Source organism: Lampetra planeri, chromosome 43 (assembly GCF_965212315.1).
Source record: "Lampetra planeri chromosome 43, kcLamPlan1.2.h2, whole genome shotgun sequence".
Classification (NCBI taxonomy): domain Eukaryota; kingdom Metazoa; phylum Chordata; class Hyperoartia; order Petromyzontiformes; family Petromyzontidae; genus Lampetra; species Lampetra planeri.
The window spans coordinates 5,790,798-5,811,238 of NC_136149.1; the positions used below are offsets into that span (position 1 = coordinate 5,790,798).

General features: G+C 45.2%; 1 protein-coding gene across 2 annotated transcripts in view; it reads left to right on the forward strand.

The window, feature by feature from the left end:
• Window positions 1-20,441, forward strand: part of RIGI (RNA sensor RIG-I) — a 63,476-nt gene that overhangs the window by 27,789 nt on the left and 15,246 nt on the right. Inside the window, exons 6-13 of one of the 2 annotated variants that reach the window (XM_078614127.1) lie at window positions 544-672; window positions 3,196-3,345; window positions 5,194-5,344; window positions 7,771-8,035; window positions 9,522-9,684; window positions 10,626-10,727; window positions 12,929-13,092; window positions 18,424-18,559. In XM_078614127.1, coding sequence (XP_078470253.1) covers window positions 544-672; window positions 3,196-3,345; window positions 5,194-5,344; window positions 7,771-8,035; window positions 9,522-9,684; window positions 10,626-10,727; window positions 12,929-13,092; window positions 18,424-18,559 — 1,260 coding nt within the window. The remainder of the gene's footprint in view (window positions 1-543; window positions 673-3,195; window positions 3,346-5,193; window positions 5,345-7,770; window positions 8,036-9,521; window positions 9,685-10,625; window positions 10,728-12,928; window positions 13,093-18,423; window positions 18,560-20,441) is intronic. The other variant, XM_078614128.1, reaches the window with a different exon arrangement.

Below are 20,441 nucleotides of genomic sequence, written 5' to 3' on the forward strand. Positions count from 1 at the left end.
TAGGGCCATGTGGTAAATGTTAAGAGGTTACAGAACTTTGTGAAACTGATCCCTGTGCTACAAGTAGCTTCCCGACTCTAGCTTTCATTTGGGAACTTGGTATTCATCTTACAGTCATCAGCGATGACCCCCACAGCCCCAAAACCTCCATCCCCCCTTTCCTACATTTTCCTTCACCCCACCTTTCTTCCAGACCCTTCCGTGCTTGTCCTCTTTCACCGACATTCTCATTACCGCTGCTTTCCCTCCACGTGTTATGCTGTGCGCGTACAATACGGTATTGCATAGCATAATATTCAGTTTTCAACGCGGTACATTTGCAGTTAAAATAATTGTGCAAAAAATTAGCATTTTCTTAAAGAACGCATATGCAAAACGTATAAAGAATGTGTTCCCTAATTCATCAGCAATGTGTATGTGCAACAACTCAATGCGGTAACATGCAGTGGGGGATTCCAGTACATTGCAACAATATTGATATTGTTGTATGAATCAGGAGTACATTTGTATCTGAACACATCAATTACATTTTTTACTTAACAGGGAAAGAAGAGTATCGTGATGAAGATGTACAAAATGAATCTTTCCAGTACGCGGTGGACATAGAGAAGCAAGATTGTGGAGCTGTGGACCATGGTAATGAATCATCCCAAATGAACGTTGATGACAAAGGTAAATTCATGTTGTTCATTACACAAAATGAACAGCGTTTGTGGTGGATAATATAAATGACTGAACAGATAAGCAGATGCTATGTCTCCTTCAAATATCCGTATAGTCACACCAGAAATAAAAGTATTTCTAAGACAACACATTGACCCAACGGCCTTATGGGAATGCATAATCTAGATTTGAAGTTTTCGTGCCTGCAGGGATCCATTCTCTTTGGTTCTTCCGGTACAGTCACGTAGGTATGAAATAAAATAAAATATATCACGACGTTTCGGGCGCAACACAAGCGTCCGTCATCAGGTGGGACAACCACGGCAGGAAACAATTGCTGAAGCGGGCAAAAGGGCTGCTGTAACAAGAGGCTATATAGATAAGAGAGGGGGGAGAAGCCAGGGAGGAGAGATAGAGAGGGGGGAGGAGCCAGGGAGGAGAGATAGAGAGAGGGGGGAGGAGCCAGGGAGGAGAGATAGAGAGAGGGGGGAGGAGCCAGGGAGGAGAGATAGAGAGGGGGGTGTGGGGTAGGGGGGAGTCGTTCTGCTCACTAGATGGATTAAGAAGCGAGCAAGAACAAAATGCCAGGGTGGGGGGGGGCTGAAGAAACTGGAGATGCGGACATGAAGGCAACACCATAACGCAGTTAAGGTTTTACCTGGTTAATAACATCCTTCCAATGATTGCTCAATTTGTATCCATCTTCTCGGTTGAAGTTATGTCTATGTTTATATATCTGGATGGCTTCATGAACAAACCTTTGATAGTAGCCCGAAGGTTTGCAGAGTACCTTGGTCTCGGAAAAAACAATATCATGAGAGCCCACAGCGTTATAGCAATGGTCAGCCACGGCGGAGGTATTAGTTCCGCCGTGTTTCAGATTTGACGTGTGCTTGCGAACACGGTCCGAGATATGTCGTTTCATTTCCCCAATGTAACACCCACCACAGGTGCAACTTTTATACCTACGTGACTTTACCGAAAGAACCAAAGAGTATGGAATGCATAATGTTTGTAGTCTTATTAATGGTCAGGCTTGCTTGAAAGGGTCCACCGTAAAGATACCTTGCCTATAGCATCTGACAGTTCACCAGTATAGATGAAAGCAAGTCTGACTGCTGATGAGACACTGTAAAACACCGCTCTCAGTTTGCTTGCGTTTAATGCTGCTGAAATGAAGCACTCCAAGAAGGTCGTTGGGTTGATGGGTTGTGTAAGGAAATATTTTCCTCGTGGAGAACGAAGCATATTATCCACTTATCGATAATGTAGTGCAAATCATGTGTTTCTACTATGCAATATATTTTGGGATGGACTTTCTTATGGGTCCTTCCCTTTGGATTATTAAATAAATCACCGTAAGCAACTGGAACATGTAATCGGCAAGTTTAAGGTTCATAATTGGTAGCTCACAAATTGTATCCCATAGGGCAGGTGTCGGCAACCAAAATAACAAGAAGAGCCATTTCTTTCCAATTCGGTACAAAATTCAGTATTTCAAGAGCCGCAATGCATCTATGTACATACGTACATATCGTCAAGAAGCAGCCCGTAAAGAGCCGCATGCGGCTCCGGAGCCGTAGGTTGCCGACCCCTGCCATAGGGAGAAAGCTGGAACTATGCCACGTGATACTGGTAAGGTTAGGGGAGGCGTTTTATGAAGATATCGATTACACAAGGTTATTTATACATCCCAGGCATCGAACCACATTTTTAGAGGAAGAGGAGGAAGTTCCAGATGTCGCACCTGATGGTGTAAACGCTGCTTTTCCACGGTATTACAAAAGGGAGAAACTACTGATCCAGATGAACTGGGAGATGTCAAAGGAGTTGAATCAGTTGTTGGAACAAGCTGAGCCAACCTATGAATTCATGTTGACACAAATTAAATAGTTCAATCATTCAGCAATGCTTAATTTTTGCTTCTATTAAAACAAACAGTGGAACATATAGATGTATAAAATGATAACCATCCTGGATTTGCTGACGGTATAGTCATTACAAAATGGCCAGTGCCAATTAACTCTTGGAATTATTTAAGAATTTAATGAAGACAGCCAAAAGAGTTGGGCTCAAGATAAGTGTGAGAAAAGAAGAGTCGCATACAAGTTTTTTCTAGATGAATTGGGGTTACTTGTCAGAGGACTTGCAGGCCAGCGTCAGCTCTAATGAGAAACATGAAGTTCATATTCTTGCGCACAGTGGCAGTAAGTTGCTGAGCTAGAGCCAATGTCGAGGTCTGCTGGGGACAATGAGAGGGCGTCAGGAGAGAGTTTGTTGTGGCTTTGCTTTGTCTCCTCTGTTGGAGAAATGCAGACGACGGTGCTTTAATATGGCTTGGGTTGCATGGCCACGGTCACACTGTGGCTTGTCTTGCACTTTCCATTTATGAAGGAGATGAAGAGAAGTTGTGAGGGAAGGATGGGAGTGCATGAATTGGAGGAAAATGGTTCATCTGTGGGTATGTCCAGTTTTCACGTGAATGGTGCCAATTGAAAACTGATTCAATAAATGATTATTATTTTTTTACAGAATCTGCACTCGCAAAACCAGCGGAACAAGTGATATCAATTGATGAGCCCAAGTCTGTGATGTGTGGAAATCTATCGCTACGACAGTACCAGGCTGAACTCGCAGAGTCTGCTCTCAAGGGAGAGAACTCCATCATCGTTGCCCCTACAGGTGAGCAAACGCCCAAGCCTCTGGGCGATATGCTGCTCGTGCAGGAATTTGTATGAGGGGTTCTTAAACAGTCACGCCACTGTAAGTTTATTCTCAGAAATGATGGGCCCAACGTATGTGAGGCGCTGGTGGCTATGCACGTGGCCTGTAGTCCAGCACTGGAAGTCGAGGGCTGGTGGATTGCACAAATGTGAAACCCCTCCCGTGGACGTCGAGAAGGCATCCACACCCTAGCTCGCCAGGAGAGAGCAGCACAGCAAAAATGTGGACTCCACCTGTTCCATCTGTACGGGGGGTAGTGTTTCCCCTCGCACGCGTGAGTTTCCTCAGGTGTGCTCCGGTTTTCTCCCAAGCTCATTTAATTGGCGAATAACACCTTAATATATAGAGGACCGCAGAGCTTGGGCAGTTGTTGGTAGCGCCGGCTCATCATGTGGCTGCTGCCTTCCCCGCTTGTCTGCGGTTCCTCTTCGTGCCTCTGAGTCGTTCTCTCTATGAAAGCGAGTTAATATATGGCGGCGGCGGAGGCTTATTATCACGTACAGCGGCGCCACGGGTAATGGGCGACTTTGTGCTGACTTATGCAGTTTCTATCACATGCTAACCGGCACTGCGGTCACAGGCGATGTGGCTGAAGGATTTTTTGCGAGGAAAACTACCTTGAACACTATTGGTGGCACTCATTTTCACCAACCCTTTGTAGTGTTGAGAATGGTAGGCTTATACTGGTAGGAACGAAGTGGACCAGCCACCAATAGATTATATCGTCCGTTTGTCCGTCCGTCCGTCCGTCCGTGTAGCAACATCGCCCCCTACTGCAAACACTTGGCATGACCCTACAAAAACCGAGACCTAGGCCTGAAACTCTCCCTTCGTATAGTTCCCCGGTGTGTGTGAAAGGGAGTTAATGTTTAACAATGTTACATTCCCTGATGTTTTTTAATAGCAACATTTACATTTAAAGCTTTTACATAAATAATTAAAACATTTATATTAACAATTAACTCACGGCGGCCTAAGGCCTACAGCTAGGCCTAAAGCCTAGACCTAGGCCTCAAGCTCTCCCTTCGTATAGTTCCCCCGTGTGTGTGAAAGGGAGTTAATGTTTAACAATGTTACATTCCCTGATGTTTTTTAATAGCAACATTTACATTTAAAGCTTTTACATAAATAATTAAAACATTTATATTAACAATTAACTCACGGCGGCCTAAGGCCTACAGCTAGGCCTAAAGCCTAGACCTAGGCCTCAAGCTCTCCCTTCGTATAGTTCCCCCGTGTGTGTGAAAGGGAGTTAACGTTTACAATGTTACATTCCCTGATGTTTTTTAATAGAAACATTTAAATGTAAAGCTTTTACATTAAAAACAACTCCCTACCCCCCCCCCCTCGTCGGCGGCTCTCCAGCCGAGCCAGGCCTGGGAATCTCTCCCCCGCTCGGGATGTATTGGGCGGGGCTACAGCGGCAGGGGACGGGGCTACGCGGGGCTGGGCGGGGCAACGGAGGCAGGGGGTGTGGGCACGAGGTGGAGGGCGGGGCTACGCGGGGTTGGGGCAGGGTTATGGCGGTAAGGGGTGGGGCAACGAGCTGGGGGCGGGGACACCGAGATGGGGCGGTGCCACGGGTGGCCGGGGCGGGGTTACGCGGGTGGAGGGCGGGGCCACGGGGCATCCACTTATTGGCGGCCATTTTTTGCCATTTCATTTTATTATAGCCATTCAATTGTTCGGTCCTACCAGCCCACCCCACAGGGTCCTGTTTATTGAGTTTCTAATTTGGTTAATGTCCTATGGTAAAATGTTATTTTAATAAAATAGTTTATTTTTTTTTCCTTTATCTTCACACAGACAGTGGCAAGACGTTTGTGGCTTTGGCAATCTGTGACGAGCACCTGAGGCAACGCTCCGGAAAAGGCCCGAAGGTTATCTTTCTGGCACCGACACTGCCTGTGTTCCAACAACAATACGAACGCTTCCGCAAGCACTATCAGGACGAGAGGTATGTGTGCACACAATCGCGCGCGAAAATGTCCCATTTTTACCCTTAGACGCGCGTGTGATAATCGCCGTTAGCAAGTGATGTGAAGTCAATTAGGTAGAGATAATAAAATAAAACAAAGCACGACGTTTCGGGTGCAACACAAGCGTCCGTCATCAGGGGGGGACATACTTCAGAAATTGTTTTCGCTGTGGTTGTTCCCGGCTGATCACGGACGCTTGTGTTGCGCCCGAAACGTCGTGTTTTTTTAAATTTTATTTTCTCTACCTACGTGACTTTACCGAAAGAACCAAGAGTATGGATCCTTGCAGTCACGGAAACTTCAAGTCTAGAACAAGTGATGCGAGTCCAGTATGGCTGAAGCCAGCACGTAATAACGATTATAAATGTTTGTCCCGCTATCAATCATAACAAATGAATATCAAATGCTAGTCCACGTGGCTTTTGCCGATCATGAAAAAAACATTCGTTTTAGTAGTGTAGTGACAGAGAAAGGTCACTACTGTGTCGGCCCGTACGAAGGCTGGGGGCCCCAAGGGGGTGCCTGGGGGGTCACGTGGTGGAGGGATCCGGACCCTCCCAGAGGTGGGGGAAGTGAGGCGTGTCCTGGGAAGGGAGGCGTGGCCTGAAGAGAGCCAGCCACGCCGGGGCGGAGCCACGCCAAACCAAATATAAGCGTGGTGTGAACGCAGAGCGAGGCTGCTGTTGTACTGTACTCCAAAGTGAAGACATCCCGAGTCGTCAAGTCCCGAGTCGTCGTCCTGGGCCAGGCAGGCCGTTGCCTGCCTGGTCCAGTCTGTGTCGTGTTCCAGAGTGTTAGTGAGTTGAGGAAGGTGGTCACCACCTTATGTACAGTGTTATATTACTTACCGTTTAATAAATAGTGTTGCCTCCAAGCTGCGTGTGTGTGCACCTAATTTGAACCTACTACAGTAGAAATCGAAGTGGTCATCCAAAGCTCTCATAACCAAGGAATTAATGATTTATTCGTGGACATTATCTGCTATTTTGAGATTACATAGAGTGCCAAAGTATAAATAATAAGAGCGGTCGGGAAAGGAGAGAATGTATCACCGAAGCAATAGTATTGATCGCCATTGTGACCACTGATAGAAGTGTGGGTGGTGATGTCAATGAGGATGATGTTTGCAGGGTGATGAGCGTAAAAGTGGTAATGAGATGCAGGCATTGTGAGATGGGGTGATGATGTGATGAATGGAAGTTGTACAATTGGTGTAAAGAGTGCGGGTGCACTGCACGGCAGTTATAGTTTGGATAAAATTGGGGTTATGAGAGGTGAAGAGTGGGAGAAGTAGTAGTAGTAGGTTTTTACCCTTTAAACTGGTACAAAAAACTGACACCTTTATACAAGGCATCATGTTTGCAATAACCACAACACAAGCAGTCACAATGCAAACAAAAAGAAACAACTCTGATAATGATATGCACTGTCCTTGAAGTTGATTGGTCCACACCCGAGACAGCTTTTCTTAGAGCCTAGTCTCCATTGGTGTTGGACCAGATGACGCCAAAAGGTGTACAACTCAAAAACAGCGCACTATTAGAGTATTGAGAGCTCGGGGTAAGCATTTACACTGAGACCTCCTTTACCAGTGGCAAAATATAGTAGTAGGTTTTTACCCTTTAAACTGGTACAAAAATCATTATCAGAGTTGTTTCTTTTTGTTTGCATTTTGACTGCTTGTGTTGTGGTTATTGCAAACATGATGCCTTGTCTAAAGGTGTCAGTTTTTTGTACCATTTTAAAGGGTAAAAACCTACTACTATATTTTGCCACTGGTAAAGGAGATGTCTCAAAGAGTGGGAGAAGTTCGTGTAAATGTTGCAGGAGTAAACTATAAACGATTTAAACTATTTTTTATTTTACCGGGTAAGGTAAGGCCCCACTGAGCTATGTAGCTCTTTTTCAGAAGCGATCTGGCCACAAATGATAGCTCAACGAAGTGGCTTATCACGTGGAAATCTATCACTGCGACCAAATACTCTGAACGTGTGATGTTGATTCTAAACGTGGAGGGGATAAAACCAGAGGACCCGGAGAAGAATCCATGCGACCACGGGGAGAGAGAGACACGCAAACTCCAAATATATAGCAGGCACCAAGGTCGGGATCAAGGTAGTTAACATCTCACCACAGAGAGAGAGAGAGACACGCAAACTCCAAATATACAGCAGGCATCAGGGTCGGGATCAAACCCACGACCTCCGGCATTCCAGGCAAGGTAGTTAACATCTCTTATTCACCGCAGGAGTAGTTTGGCTGAGGGGGGATCGGGGTGAAGGGGTGCACGGGTGGGGGGGAGGGGTGTCCGTTTGTGTTAATTTGTGATAAATTTCCACAATCTTTTGTCATCCTGCTTAAGCACCTCGTGTGAATCCCCTGTCGCCGTGTCTCAACGTTTCAGCAGCTTGGTGTCCGTGGGCCGCGTGGCTGGAGGAGCCGAAGCCCCCGAGCCCCTAGATCTGCAGCTGACGAACAATGACATTCTGATCATGACACCGCAGACACTGCTCAATGGGCTCGAGAAAACAAAGGTTTGCGCCATCACGGATTTCAGCCTCATCATCTTCGACGAGTGCCACCACACCTGTAAGAACCACCCCTACAACGTAATCATGCAGCATTACCTCAGGGTCAAGCATGGACCCAGTGCTCAACCACTGCCACAGGTACGCATATGTGCGCACGTACGGACAGCGTTACATCTCGGTTGAAGTCAGATGTTTGTAACAAGCGGTTTAAATCTGGAAAGGTATTCCGCCGTCAGGTCCAGCAAGGCCTTCTCTGCTGGCCTAGAGATTGTCAGAATCAGAAAATGTTATTTTTATAATTTAATAGAAATTTTCATTAATGCTATATGTATTTCACAAAGTTCGTTCCCATTAGTCTATTAACGTCATTTCATTGCTACTCTCTCTCTCAGTTGCGCTGCTTCCAGTGCAGCTCATAAATTAGAGCTTTTATCCAATCAGATCTTCCACCTGTGCTGTCTCCGCCTCTCCGGGAGAAAAATCGACCCTGAGGCCTTCAGAATGGCGAGTGAATCCCCTCTGCTGTTGAAGCAAATGGGGATGATGTTGTAGATTGTCATATTCTTTAACCAATCAGATATCGAGTTTGCCATGTTGGGCGTATTCTTTGACACGCCGGACGGAGCCTTCTAGCTGGCCTAGCCGCCTACGTCAGCATTTTTCTTGCCGCGTGATCGGAGGGTCAGTTAGCTAACTGAAGTAAAACTCGCTAGCACGTAACGGAGCATCATCTGAGATTTATTTAAACTTTCTTTCTTGACGTTTAGATTTTTAGATGTAGTGCTTTAGATATGTTTTTTCTGTGGGGAAGCCTGTTGAATCCTGATTGTGTTATTTGTGTTTTGCTGAATTTTTGTTTGCTTGGTGGTCGTATGAGTAAATGTGACTGGTTGTTGTGAGTTTGTTCTTGTATCTTTGGTAATTACATTGATTTGGGCTATGCGAATATGGGGTGGTTACGTCGAATGACAATAGCCTATAGCCCTAGTGTCATGGTGAGGTTATTCGAAGGCGGTTTAATTGCGGGAGGATAGCACTGAAGGCCTAGGTGTAAAATGCACGGCCCGCCACTGTATTCCACAAACGTTTAATGCCTGCTGATTTGGCTTTATCCTTTCTGGCATAAATACAGCTGTCAAGATCCATAATACAGGTTTTTTTTGCATTATGGATGATATTGGTCGCGAAAACCTACGTGTTAAACTGAACTGTCAAGATGTTCAAACACCAAAAAGACACCTATTGCAAAGCATTAAGTCTACATTATCCACACATACTCGTGGTAGTTGTATTTACGCCAGAAAGGGTAAAGCCTTTTATTTTGCATTATCTTAATACTGACACACATAGATGCACCTGTTGATTTGTAGTTTTACTTCAGGTAAAGGCCGCGATTTAAGTCGTAGTTGAAAGGCGACTCTTATTTGGCAGAAAAATAAATGGTGGTGATTACGCCCAAGCTTGCCTTTTTTCTCTCTCCAAATTTAAACTTTCTAGCTCCTCTAGATCATCATTATAATTCGCACCATTTACACACTCAATCTGCCACTCATTATTGTCATCGTGGTAAGGTGTAATGTACAGTATTTAAAAACACACTTACCTTGTATTTCCCCTTTCACAGATCGTGGGCCTTACAGCCTCTGTCGGAGTTGGAGACAATAAGAGCTTGAAAGGGGCAATTGATCATATCTTAATGCTGTGCGCCAACATGGATACTTGTGTCATATCCACTGTTCGGAGGAATCTCAAAGAGCTCGCTCAGTTTGTGCCCATAGCACAGCACAGTACGTATCTTCCTTCTTCACTGCATGTGCAGGCTTTACCATGCGACCTCATTTATTACACCATCTTCTCTTGTATGGCTGATGTAGATGCAAAGCAACAACTACGATTTCACATTCAGGTGCTCAAGCTCAGATAACCGCGTTAGGAGCAGCGGAGTGTATCGTCGCTCTGGCGATGTCTCATTCGTATTTGTGGATCGGGCCTTGCGTCGTTAGACGTTGTGCGGTCTTCTGGATGACTGCAGTCGCACACTCAGAGAGTGTTTCATTTTTCCGTTTGTGCATCAGGTATCCACATCTACGCTCAGTACAGGGCGTTCTCGCCATAGTGACAAAATTTAAAAAGCATCAACGTTGTCCACGTTTGGTAATTTGAACGATGGAAGAATGCAAACTGGTGACGTCGCTGAGAAAGCGTTCAACTTCACGCGAACGTACAGTGACCAACATTACACCCCCATATCGTAACATAATGTCGACATGCATTCCCTTCCCAAGCGGTTTTGCGTAGCTCAATCAGACAACAAAAATTAGGTACTCAATCAATTAAAATTTTTTTTTTATAAATTTATCTACGAAGGCTGCTATAAACAGCATATATGGCAGACTTTGTAAAGCTTCGTTGCTATGAAGCATTACGGTTACCAGTTTTACTATTCCTGCGTTTTTCGTAAGCCCGAGGGAACAGCCCTCAAATCATGATCATCTATAAAACAGTTTTTTGTGCACAAACTAAAGATGCATTTAACGTCTCAAATGGGTGTTTTTCTTACCTCTGCATATTTAGCCTTTAAAAGTTGGTGATGAGATCAGGTTGCAATGCACATGGGCGAGTAAGACACAGAGTGTGGGTTGACAGGTACGAGAGAGTGTTTTCACAGGAAATGTCTCATATTTCGTACCTGGCTACGGGTTTACTCTCTCTCTCTCTCTCGGCGCAGATATCCTACAGGTTGGGAGACGTCGTGCCGACCCATTTGCAGACATCATCAAAGATATTATGGCCAAAGTGGAGGACCTCTTATTTTCCCTGAACTTACCAGGTGAGTGTTTCATGCCTTCTTCATTCTGTGACCTGTTCAATGAAAGGCAAACTTTCCCCGTACCTCGTCCTACCTCCGCACCTCCAATTAGCACGGTTGGCTACGTACGGTGCGAAAGAAGCTCAACATACACACATAACTACAAACTAAGTGTAAAATTCCACCTAAGGTGTAGTTTTTAACCAACGCTCAGCGGTTGAGCATGCGAGGCGGTCGCCCCCCCCCCACCTCGCAGCAGATAATTTGAGGTTAATCCTTTGCTTAGATTTTTTCCAGAAACCTTGCCGCAGAAGGTCACGTTGAGTGTGACGTTGGCGCTGTTGTTGTGGAGACGAAATGCCGAGACAATCAATTTACTTGGGTTCGGTCTGAGTCGATATTTAGTGAAATACTCTTGACATGATGTTTAAGGTCACAGTTGAGAGTAGCCTCCACCTCACCACGGCTGTGGGGTTGTGTAGCGGGGGGGGGGGAGAAGATTGTCCACGCACATGAACTTGCAGGAGATATCTATGGAATATTACTCGTGTACTGGTTGAATAGTGTAAAAGTGAGCAAAGCACCCTGGAGATGCCGATTATTGAGGGTGAGGGGTCGTAATTAAACTTGTCTGGCCAGGTCGAGGTGCACTCTTCATTTGCTGAGCAGGTTACAGATCAGCAGCAGCGTATGGCAAGATTCTGGATAGCTTCAGCATTACATTTTGATACCAAACCGTATCATAGGCCAAAGACAGATCAATAAATGTGACACTGGTCTTGACATTTCTTTCGGATCCGCCTTTGATGGTCATTGTACTGGGCAGGACTTCATCACGGAAAATTATTTGTGGCCTGATCCTGGCTTGTTTCTTTGGGAGGGATGGCTTCCATGATGGGGCTGATTCTTCACACTCCATTGTCTGTCTGGTTAATCTGACATCCCACATCTTGCACACACATACCACCTAAATTTTTATTTACTGTAAAGCTTTCGTTGTCAGGGATTCATATTATTGGTTCTTTCGGTAAAGTCACGTAGAAGGGAAATAATAAAAAAATCAAACAATAAAATTCTCACGACGTTTCGACTGCAACACAAGCAATCATCATCAGGTGTGAAATCCACAGCAAGAAAATTTGGAAAAAAAAACACCACTTTTTTCCAAAACGCAAGCAGCCGTCCTCTGCGTTGTGGCCGAAACGTCATGAGAATTTTATCTTATTATGTTTAATTTTTATTATAAACATTTTTCCCTTCTACGTGACTTTACCGAAAGAACCAAAGAGTATGGATCCCTGCAGTCACGAAAGCTTCAAATCAAGATGATCAAATTCAATTATAAATGGCCACATGGATTGCGTGAAGAGAATATAAGAAGAGCAAGATATTTAGAGTACACAGAATAGCAGATAGATTTTTAAACGTTAGAGCAGAGGGATAAAGACTTGGACAAATAACCTCAGAGAGGTTCAGCCAGATTTTTTGACACGGCCTTTATTTAAACGAGCGGTGAAAACAAATAAATTCTTGAAGAACGTCATTAATGGGGCTGCAAAGATGAACTCACGGCCCGATAAGCCGATTTATATTATCACCAAGGTTATTCACAGCAACGTTGTAGAACACATTCCTGCGGAGGGAGCTGGTAGGAACGTTGGGTTGCTCGGTCAATGGCCAGGGTCAACGGCGGCGTGGTGTATTCCGCAAATATGGCCGACTGTGAGGGCGGGCACAAGCCGGCGTGAGTAGGTTAAACGTTGAGTTTTATAAGGGCACCACGGGGTGAGCAGCCCCTCCCCACCCAGCCCCTCCCCACCCTCCCCTCCCCACCCAGCCCCACCCCTCCCACCCCCCACCCAGCCCCACCCTCCCCACCCAGCCCCTCCCCACTCTGCCTACCCAGCCCCTCCCCAACCTCCCCACCCAGCCCCTCCCCACCCTCCCCTCCCCACCCAGCCCCACCCTCCCCACCCTCCCCTCCCTGCACGATGGACGGACACAATAATCCCCTGTGGGCTGGTGTAACCAGAGGTTCCTACCAGTATAAGGATATGTAAAGACTGCAAACCTCCACCCGCCTAGCTGCATTGACTTACTCTTCCCTCCAGATGGAACAGTTAGTTGCTATTTGACAGCCAAAACCTGCCATCAATCCCCATGTCAATAAAATGCGAGTCCGATAAGTAGGACATTAATCCCATTCACCCTTCTCGTCCCAGACTCTGAGCCCGAGCTGAAGAAAGGAAACGAATGCGGCACACAGCAGTATGAGCAGTGGGTGATAAAAGTGCAGAGGGAGGGGAGCAGGATCTCCATTGCGGACGACAAGGAGCTGGAGCAGAAATTGTGCTGGTCCATCTTCTCGTGCACAAGCCACCTGCGGGTAAATTTATATAACCGGGGGGGGGGGGGGGCGGTAACGTTCAATCAAATATTAAAAGTTCGACAGTACTCTTGCCTTGCATGACTCCGCTGCGGCTCTGTGTTACGCAGTTCCAACCTCTCGCGGCGGGCGCCTGCCACTGCACATTGGGACCCTCGGATGAAATGCGCCTTACAAATGTCAATTATTATTAGCTTCCAGGAGACATGGCAGCGCCCATATCGTTCCTGCGCCGGCAGGGACTGAACTTTGATTGCCACCGGTTCACTACTTGCTTCACAGATGCGGCACGGCCTCACCCTCGCTGCCTCTCAGTGCCTCCCACGTGGCTCTCTGCCTGTGTAACAACTGCAACGTGGTCACTTTGGGTTACCACTCAGCCCAGACACACAGCACGCCTCACCCCTCCCTACCTCTAAACGCCTCCCACGTGGCTTTCTTTATACAGTACGAGCTTTACTACCCGGCTTCGCCCGGGACTTGGATTCACCACGCCCGGCCGCCTTTGTCTCCCCAGTGGCGATGTTCACACACCACAGCAGTGACTCGTTTTGAGGCTGAGTCGACCTAGGGGAGGCCCAGGACCGGTTAAAATTATCGTCACCGGTGGTGGCCGTGAGCGGGAATTGAACTCGGGTCGCCGGGTTCGTAGCCCAGTGTGGCGCTACCCACTACACTACAATGCGTTACACTGCCACATGCGCGGGTCACGTGACAGATGTGACGTCACAGTTCACTTGCCGTGCAAAAAATGTATGTATTATTGAGCTCCCCTCTCCCCCCCCCCCCTAAAAAAAGAAGTGTATTTTTATAATTTGTGCATGGTGTACAGGCTGGAAAGTACCCACATGACACATTTCAAGTTTGTTGCATGTCGGGAAGTACGCTAAACATTTTGAACAGACACACATAATCACAACTTTTCCTTTTATATATACGGAGATATGAAACAGCATTCAATGAAGCGTTTGACTATCGTAAGGAACAAAGTTATTAACATATGAGAAGGGACGGAACCTTACGTGCTGCCCCTCTGCTCTAAGCCTATCACGACCCAGTCCTGTCCACACTACTACGATGTTTCTTTGTTGTAATTTCTTTGATCATCTGCACTGTTTATCATGAACTTTACCGCACCTGTTACACTCGTTATATATGGGGTGATGCAACTCCATGTGTACCTGCATTTATGTACTGAACAGCACATTTTGGAATCTGACTCGTGACCAAATGCTTAATGAGGTATCTGGCAAGACCTGCATTGATATATTAGAGTGCAGTTTACAGCATATGGAGAGAGTTGAATCTCTATTGAAAACTCAACATACACACACTACTATACATGACATACTCCACTATACACTACACTACTCTATACTATACTACACTACTATACACTACACTATATACTACAGTACTATACTACATTTGTTGTCCTGCCCCCGCACCTACGATTAGCACGGTTGGCTACGTAGTGCGCAACATAAGTTCAACAATGTACATACACAAGTTCAACATACATACAAAGAGGTTGATACAAAACAGAGATAGAGAGAGGGGAGCTGTTAACCAGAGGAACAGAAATGGTTAAATCTTGATTTGAAGCTTTCGTGACTGCAGGAATCCATACTCTTTGGTTCTTTCGGTAAAGTCACGTAGGTAGAAATAAAATAAAAAAAATTAATCCGTACAAACAAAGTTTTTCACTATAAATCCTTTATATGCGTGGAGACTAGAGTCCTCTCGTCCTCTGGCTTGACATGGCTGGCACCTATGGGTCAGATGATTGCCTGCCACCATTAAGCAATTGGTAATTAAATATAATTTTTTCTTCCTAAAAAGTGTAAAATTTAGGAAAAAATTTTCACGAAAATTCATTGTCACGCACAACGAGTCTGTGTGCAAAATGTCAGCTCGATTGGATCATGGGAAGTGGGTTAAAAAACGACCGAAAAATTTGCACGGTCCTAAGCAAGCAAGCAAGCGAACTTAATATAAAGGATTTAATAAAACAAATCACGACGTTTCGATCGCAACACAAGCGATCTTCAGCAGGTGGAACAACCACAGCAAGAAAATTCTGAAATGCAAAAACAGATATATATACAGTAAAACAGAGAGTCAGCAACTATGAAACACTGAAACAGTGAAACACAGGAGAGTGAAACATCAACACAAAAGCAGAGGAAGCAATTTCTGAGCTTTCTTTCGGAGTGTGGCATTGCTGAACGTTTCGTTCTGCCCGTTTCCCAATTGAACATGTGAAACTGTCTGCAAGGCTAAAGGATTGGAGGCCAGATGTCGACCAAGTCCCAGGCAGGGGCAGGATATGGGAATTCTGCCCAAGAGCATTTTTCAATTAATTAGCCTAGACTTTTGCAGCTGTTTTAGACTAATTTCAGGGTGCTGATTCCAATCTGATCTCAGATTTGCTCTATCACATCTCATTTTTATGCTATCGGCATACCCCATTTTCATTGATTTTACCCGAAATTAACTCTGTCACTTATGATTGCAAGTTGTTGCGAGTCAGTGACTGCTTTAGTGTTAAAATATGGTGCTGTATTTTTAGGATAGTGTGTTTATAATATCATTTTATGTAGATATCCACATTTAATATTTTTCTTCTGCAGTTTTTATTTAAAATGCAATATTTGATATCTCAAAAACCTGATGTGATGGACAAAAACTGATGCCAGATTTGGAATCAGCACCCAAAAATTACATTTAAACCGTTGGAATACCTTATGCCAGAAAAAGTGTGTTGACCAGTGTTATCCATCCCTCTGATCGGGCCTCGTTCCCATACACATTGTACACCCAAAGTGAGCGTGCCGGATGATCCTGTGAATAGGACGGAAAGGTCGCATCGATTGCACCAACTCGTGGTACGGGTTTCAGGTGGATTTGCTTGAAAGCCTAATGAACAGGCCTTAAACCTCTCCAGCAAATAATTTCCCCTGATACCCAGCTTCTTCAGATTCCTGACTACAATATATCCTTTTGTGAGAAAAAAATCAATACAATTCCTATACATCTTCTATTTTCCCGCTTTCCGAGCCCTCTCTCTCTCTCTCCACGGTCTTTAATACGTCGCCATCCTCACGGTAACGCCATCGCACGCTCTCCTATCCTCACTGACAACTTCTCGCCGTGCCTTCTTGGGTCTTTCTCTTTCCCTCGTTTGTCATGACTCTGAACTTTCCAACGCAGCCATCCGTACGTCCAAGCCCTCTCAGTCTCTTCTCACTCAAATTCTCCTCTGCCGACGATGCTACCTGTATTATGGATGCTTCCTTCACTTGTTGGCTCATCTTTTAGTTTCTCACACAATCTCTTCCACTCCCTCCACAAATCCACCTCAGCATTCTCATCTCCGTTAACCTCATGGTGTGTTCCAGCCGCTCATTAGTGCCCCGGGCCGTACGTTAACACTGCTCTACTCGCCAATTAATTGCCGACGGCACCCAAATATTCGTCTCCTTTCCCTCTTTCAACCCTGACCTTTCCTGTCGCATCTCCTCCACCCTGCCTGACTGCCATCCAATCCTGGATGGCGCTTCACTCTCTCGATCTGTCCAAAACATCATTATTTTTGTTACAGCCTCCCTCTCTCCCCCATCCCATCCCTCCCATCCCTACCCTCCTCTCTCCCTCGCTCCCGATTCCTCTGCCCTCAACCTCGGTGTCACCTTTGACTGTTGGCTCATTCTAGATTTGAATCTTTCGTGACTGCAAGGATTCATACTCTTAGGTTTTTCGGTAAAGTCACGTAGGAAAAAAATAAGTAATAAAATATAGTTGAAATTATAATAGAAATAAAATAATTATTCTAATAGAAATAGAATAATTATTTTATTTCTATTATCATTTCAATTATATTTTTATTATTTATTTTTTACCTACATGACTTTACCGAAAAACCCAAGAGTATGTTGGCTAATTCTTTCTGCCCACATATCCACAGCGATTCGCATCTGTCACTTTCATCTATTCAATGTCAGGAAAATCCCACCTTTCATTTCACTTTCTGCCACTAAAACTCCTGGTTCATGCTCCGATCTTGACCCGGTCTCGACGACTGCAATTCTCTTCTATTCGGTCTCCCTGCCTATGCACTCACTTCCCTGCCAACAAATTAAAAATAACCCTGCGTGGGTTATTTTCAGTCCCCCGTTTAATTCTCACATTTCACCTCCTCTCCATCAACTTGGCCGGCTCCCCGTTTACTGTCGCTGCCTCTCTCTCTCTATCGTCATGTCCCCCCCTCGTGCCCTTCGTTCAGTCTTCTCTTTACTAATAATAATAGGGGTTTTCCCCGTTTTTCTGGCAACAAAACTGAAACCTTTTTACAAGGAATCACGTGTGCATTAATCACAATGCTTGTGGTCAAAATGCAAACAAAAAACACACTCTGATAACATATGCATTGTCCTTGCAACTGATTGGTCCATATATTATCAAAGTGTTTTTGTTTGCATTTTGACCACAAGTATTGTGATTCCTCGTAAAAAGGTTTCAGTTTTGTTGCCAGAAAAAAGGGGAAGAACCCCTATTATTATATTTTGGTACTGGCAAAGGAGGTCTAATGATGGAGAGTATTTTCTCTGTCTCTCCTCCCTGTGCCCAATCTCGTTATCGATCCTTCTCCCTCCTTGCGCCACTACCACTGCAGAAGGAACTTCCCCTGTACATTGAGCAGCACCGTCCATAGACTCGGCACTGTCCCCGTGTACATGAAGCAGTCCCCCTCCTTCACCCCCTTCACTTCCCTTACCTCCTTAACCTCCCTTGCCTCCTTCACCTCCTCCCCTTCCTCTCTTGAAGTTTCACCTCTTCCCCGTTGCCCATCCTCTTCCCTCCCATCCCCCCCCACTCCGTTCCGCCCCTCCCCTATAGCCCTTCCGTGACCCCCACATGACCTCTGTTACGGTCATTCATTCCTCGGCCTTTGAAATGCCCTTGCCTTCTAAATCACTCTATTTTCGTTACCGCTTTTAAATTATGTAAAGCGCCTTGCGCTATAAGGCGCTCTATAAATATAAAATAAGATACGATTCATACTAATTGACGAGTTTCTTTCTTCGGGCTCTGATGCAAAGGTCAGCCTGCGTTTGCATGATATTCTTATCTTTTACTTGAACGTTTACAGCTGTGAATGGAAGCCCGTGCCTCTACTGTATGCATATTTTTGGAATGGCGAACGTGGGAAGATAAAGGCATGAGGAGAACTGCTTACTTAGTACCCGGCTCTTCCACACATTAATTTTTGTGTCGTCCAAATTGCTCTGATCATAACCAAAAGGTGCCGTGTAATGTTTGTTTTTGCAGAAGTACAATGACGCTTTGTTTATTAATGAGGATACAAGAGCTAAGGATGCAATGAACTATCTTCAGAAATTCTTTGCATCGCTGGATTCTAAAGGTTTCATTGACATAGATGAAACACTCGTCAACCTTTTTAAAGGTAAGCTTGTCTTTAAATATTTTTTTAGTTAAAAGTATTTTTATACCGTCTGGCCCAGGAGATGTCCCTGGTCTTTAAATACGTGGACAACAAATGAGGTATTCTCAACATTACAAAATGTAATCGTGACAGGCATTGTATCTGTAGATGGAACACTTGAGGCTTGACAGAACAATCTGGGGAAGCAAAGAGATAAATACAATGTGCAGTAGATATATTAAAACATAGACCCTGTCAGCAATGGAGACTTCTTCCACCTGCCATTGGGCAAAGACTTCCCAGATGACCCCAAACAGAAAACCCTTGCCTGCATTATTCGTTTATGAAACTTGTACATTCATTGTTGCCAGTTAGTGATTATCACGTCTGACGTTAAATATGATGGAGGCATTACTTTGTTTACACACTTGCTGAGCAAACAGCGCTGTCACGACCCGAGCCGTTCCTCGTTCAACGCGCTAGATGCGTGCCTGAAAAGTGCTGCGTTAAGCGAAAAATCGTGAAGGGAAGAACCACCGATTATATGCATTGGAGGGCATAAGTAAAGAAACCGATGCAAAATTGACTCACGCTTGCACTGTAAAGTCACACGACAGTCATCCAATGGCAGGGCAAGAAACTGAGACGAGGTTATGCCGCGTGCTGTGTCACACCGCTAAAGCGCGCAGCGCAAGAAAGTAGTTCATCATCGACCAGTCGAAAACTGCTTTCATAACGGTGCACGTTCTGTTTTTGTGCGAAAAAGTGTTCCCTCACGGAAGAACCGCATTACAATAAAACCTTGGATTGCGAGTAACTTGGTCTGCGAGTGTTTTGCAAGACGAGCAAATTTTTTAAATAAATATTAATTTGATAAACGAGCGAGGTCTTGCAGTACGAGTAGTACGTATATACACTTTGTCTGCCGAGCGTCACGTGATCACAACTGATATATGAGTGCTTTGATCTACGAGTGCTTTGGATTACAAACACGTTTCCGGAACGAATTATGCTCGCAATCCAAGGTTTTACCGTATATTGAAAACGCATTACAGTGTGCACGCTCCTTAAGCGAGGACTTTTCGTATTTGAAAATTCGTCGCTCGATAGAAGTGTGGGTCGGTCCAGAGGTTAGTCACCCAACCCCCAACAATATCCAGAAACCCCCAATCGTAAAATAACATGTTCATTCTTGAAAATAACAATAAGCAAAATGTCTCGCAACAACACTCGCCTCTACGCGAGGAATAATACTGGTTTGCAGTCTTTACATATCCTTATACTGGTAGGAACCTCCTGGTTACAACAGGCCACAGGGGATTATTGTGTCCGTCCGTCATGCATCCAAAAATGGGAAGGGTGGGGCTGGGTGGAGAGGGGAGGGTGGGGAGGGGCTGGGTGGGGAGGGGAGGGTGGGGAGGGGCTGGGTGGGGCTGGGTGGGGAGGGGCTGGATGGGGAGGGAGGGGCTGGGTGGGAAGAGGCTGGATGGGGAGGGTTGGGAAGGGCTGGGTGGGGAGGAAATAATAGAATAATAAAAATTTTACATAATAAAATACAATTCTCACGACATTTCGGCCACAACGCAAGCAGCCGTCCTCAGGTGAAGAACAGGGCTGTCGGAAAGACAGCGTTCAGCATCTGAGGACGGCTGCTTGCGTTGTGGCCGAAACGTCGTGAGAATTGTATTTTATTATGTTTAATTTTTATTATTTTATTATTTCCCTTCTACGTGACTTTACCGAAAGAACCAAGAAGATGATTATATTCACTCACCGCTGACTTAAATTGAAGTGTACTGTGTTGAGATGGCATTCCAACCGACTGATGCTTATTCAGCCCTTGCTTCACAAGATGCCCATGAATGCTGCCCACTTATCTTGGAAGAAGCAACGCTTTGTCTGT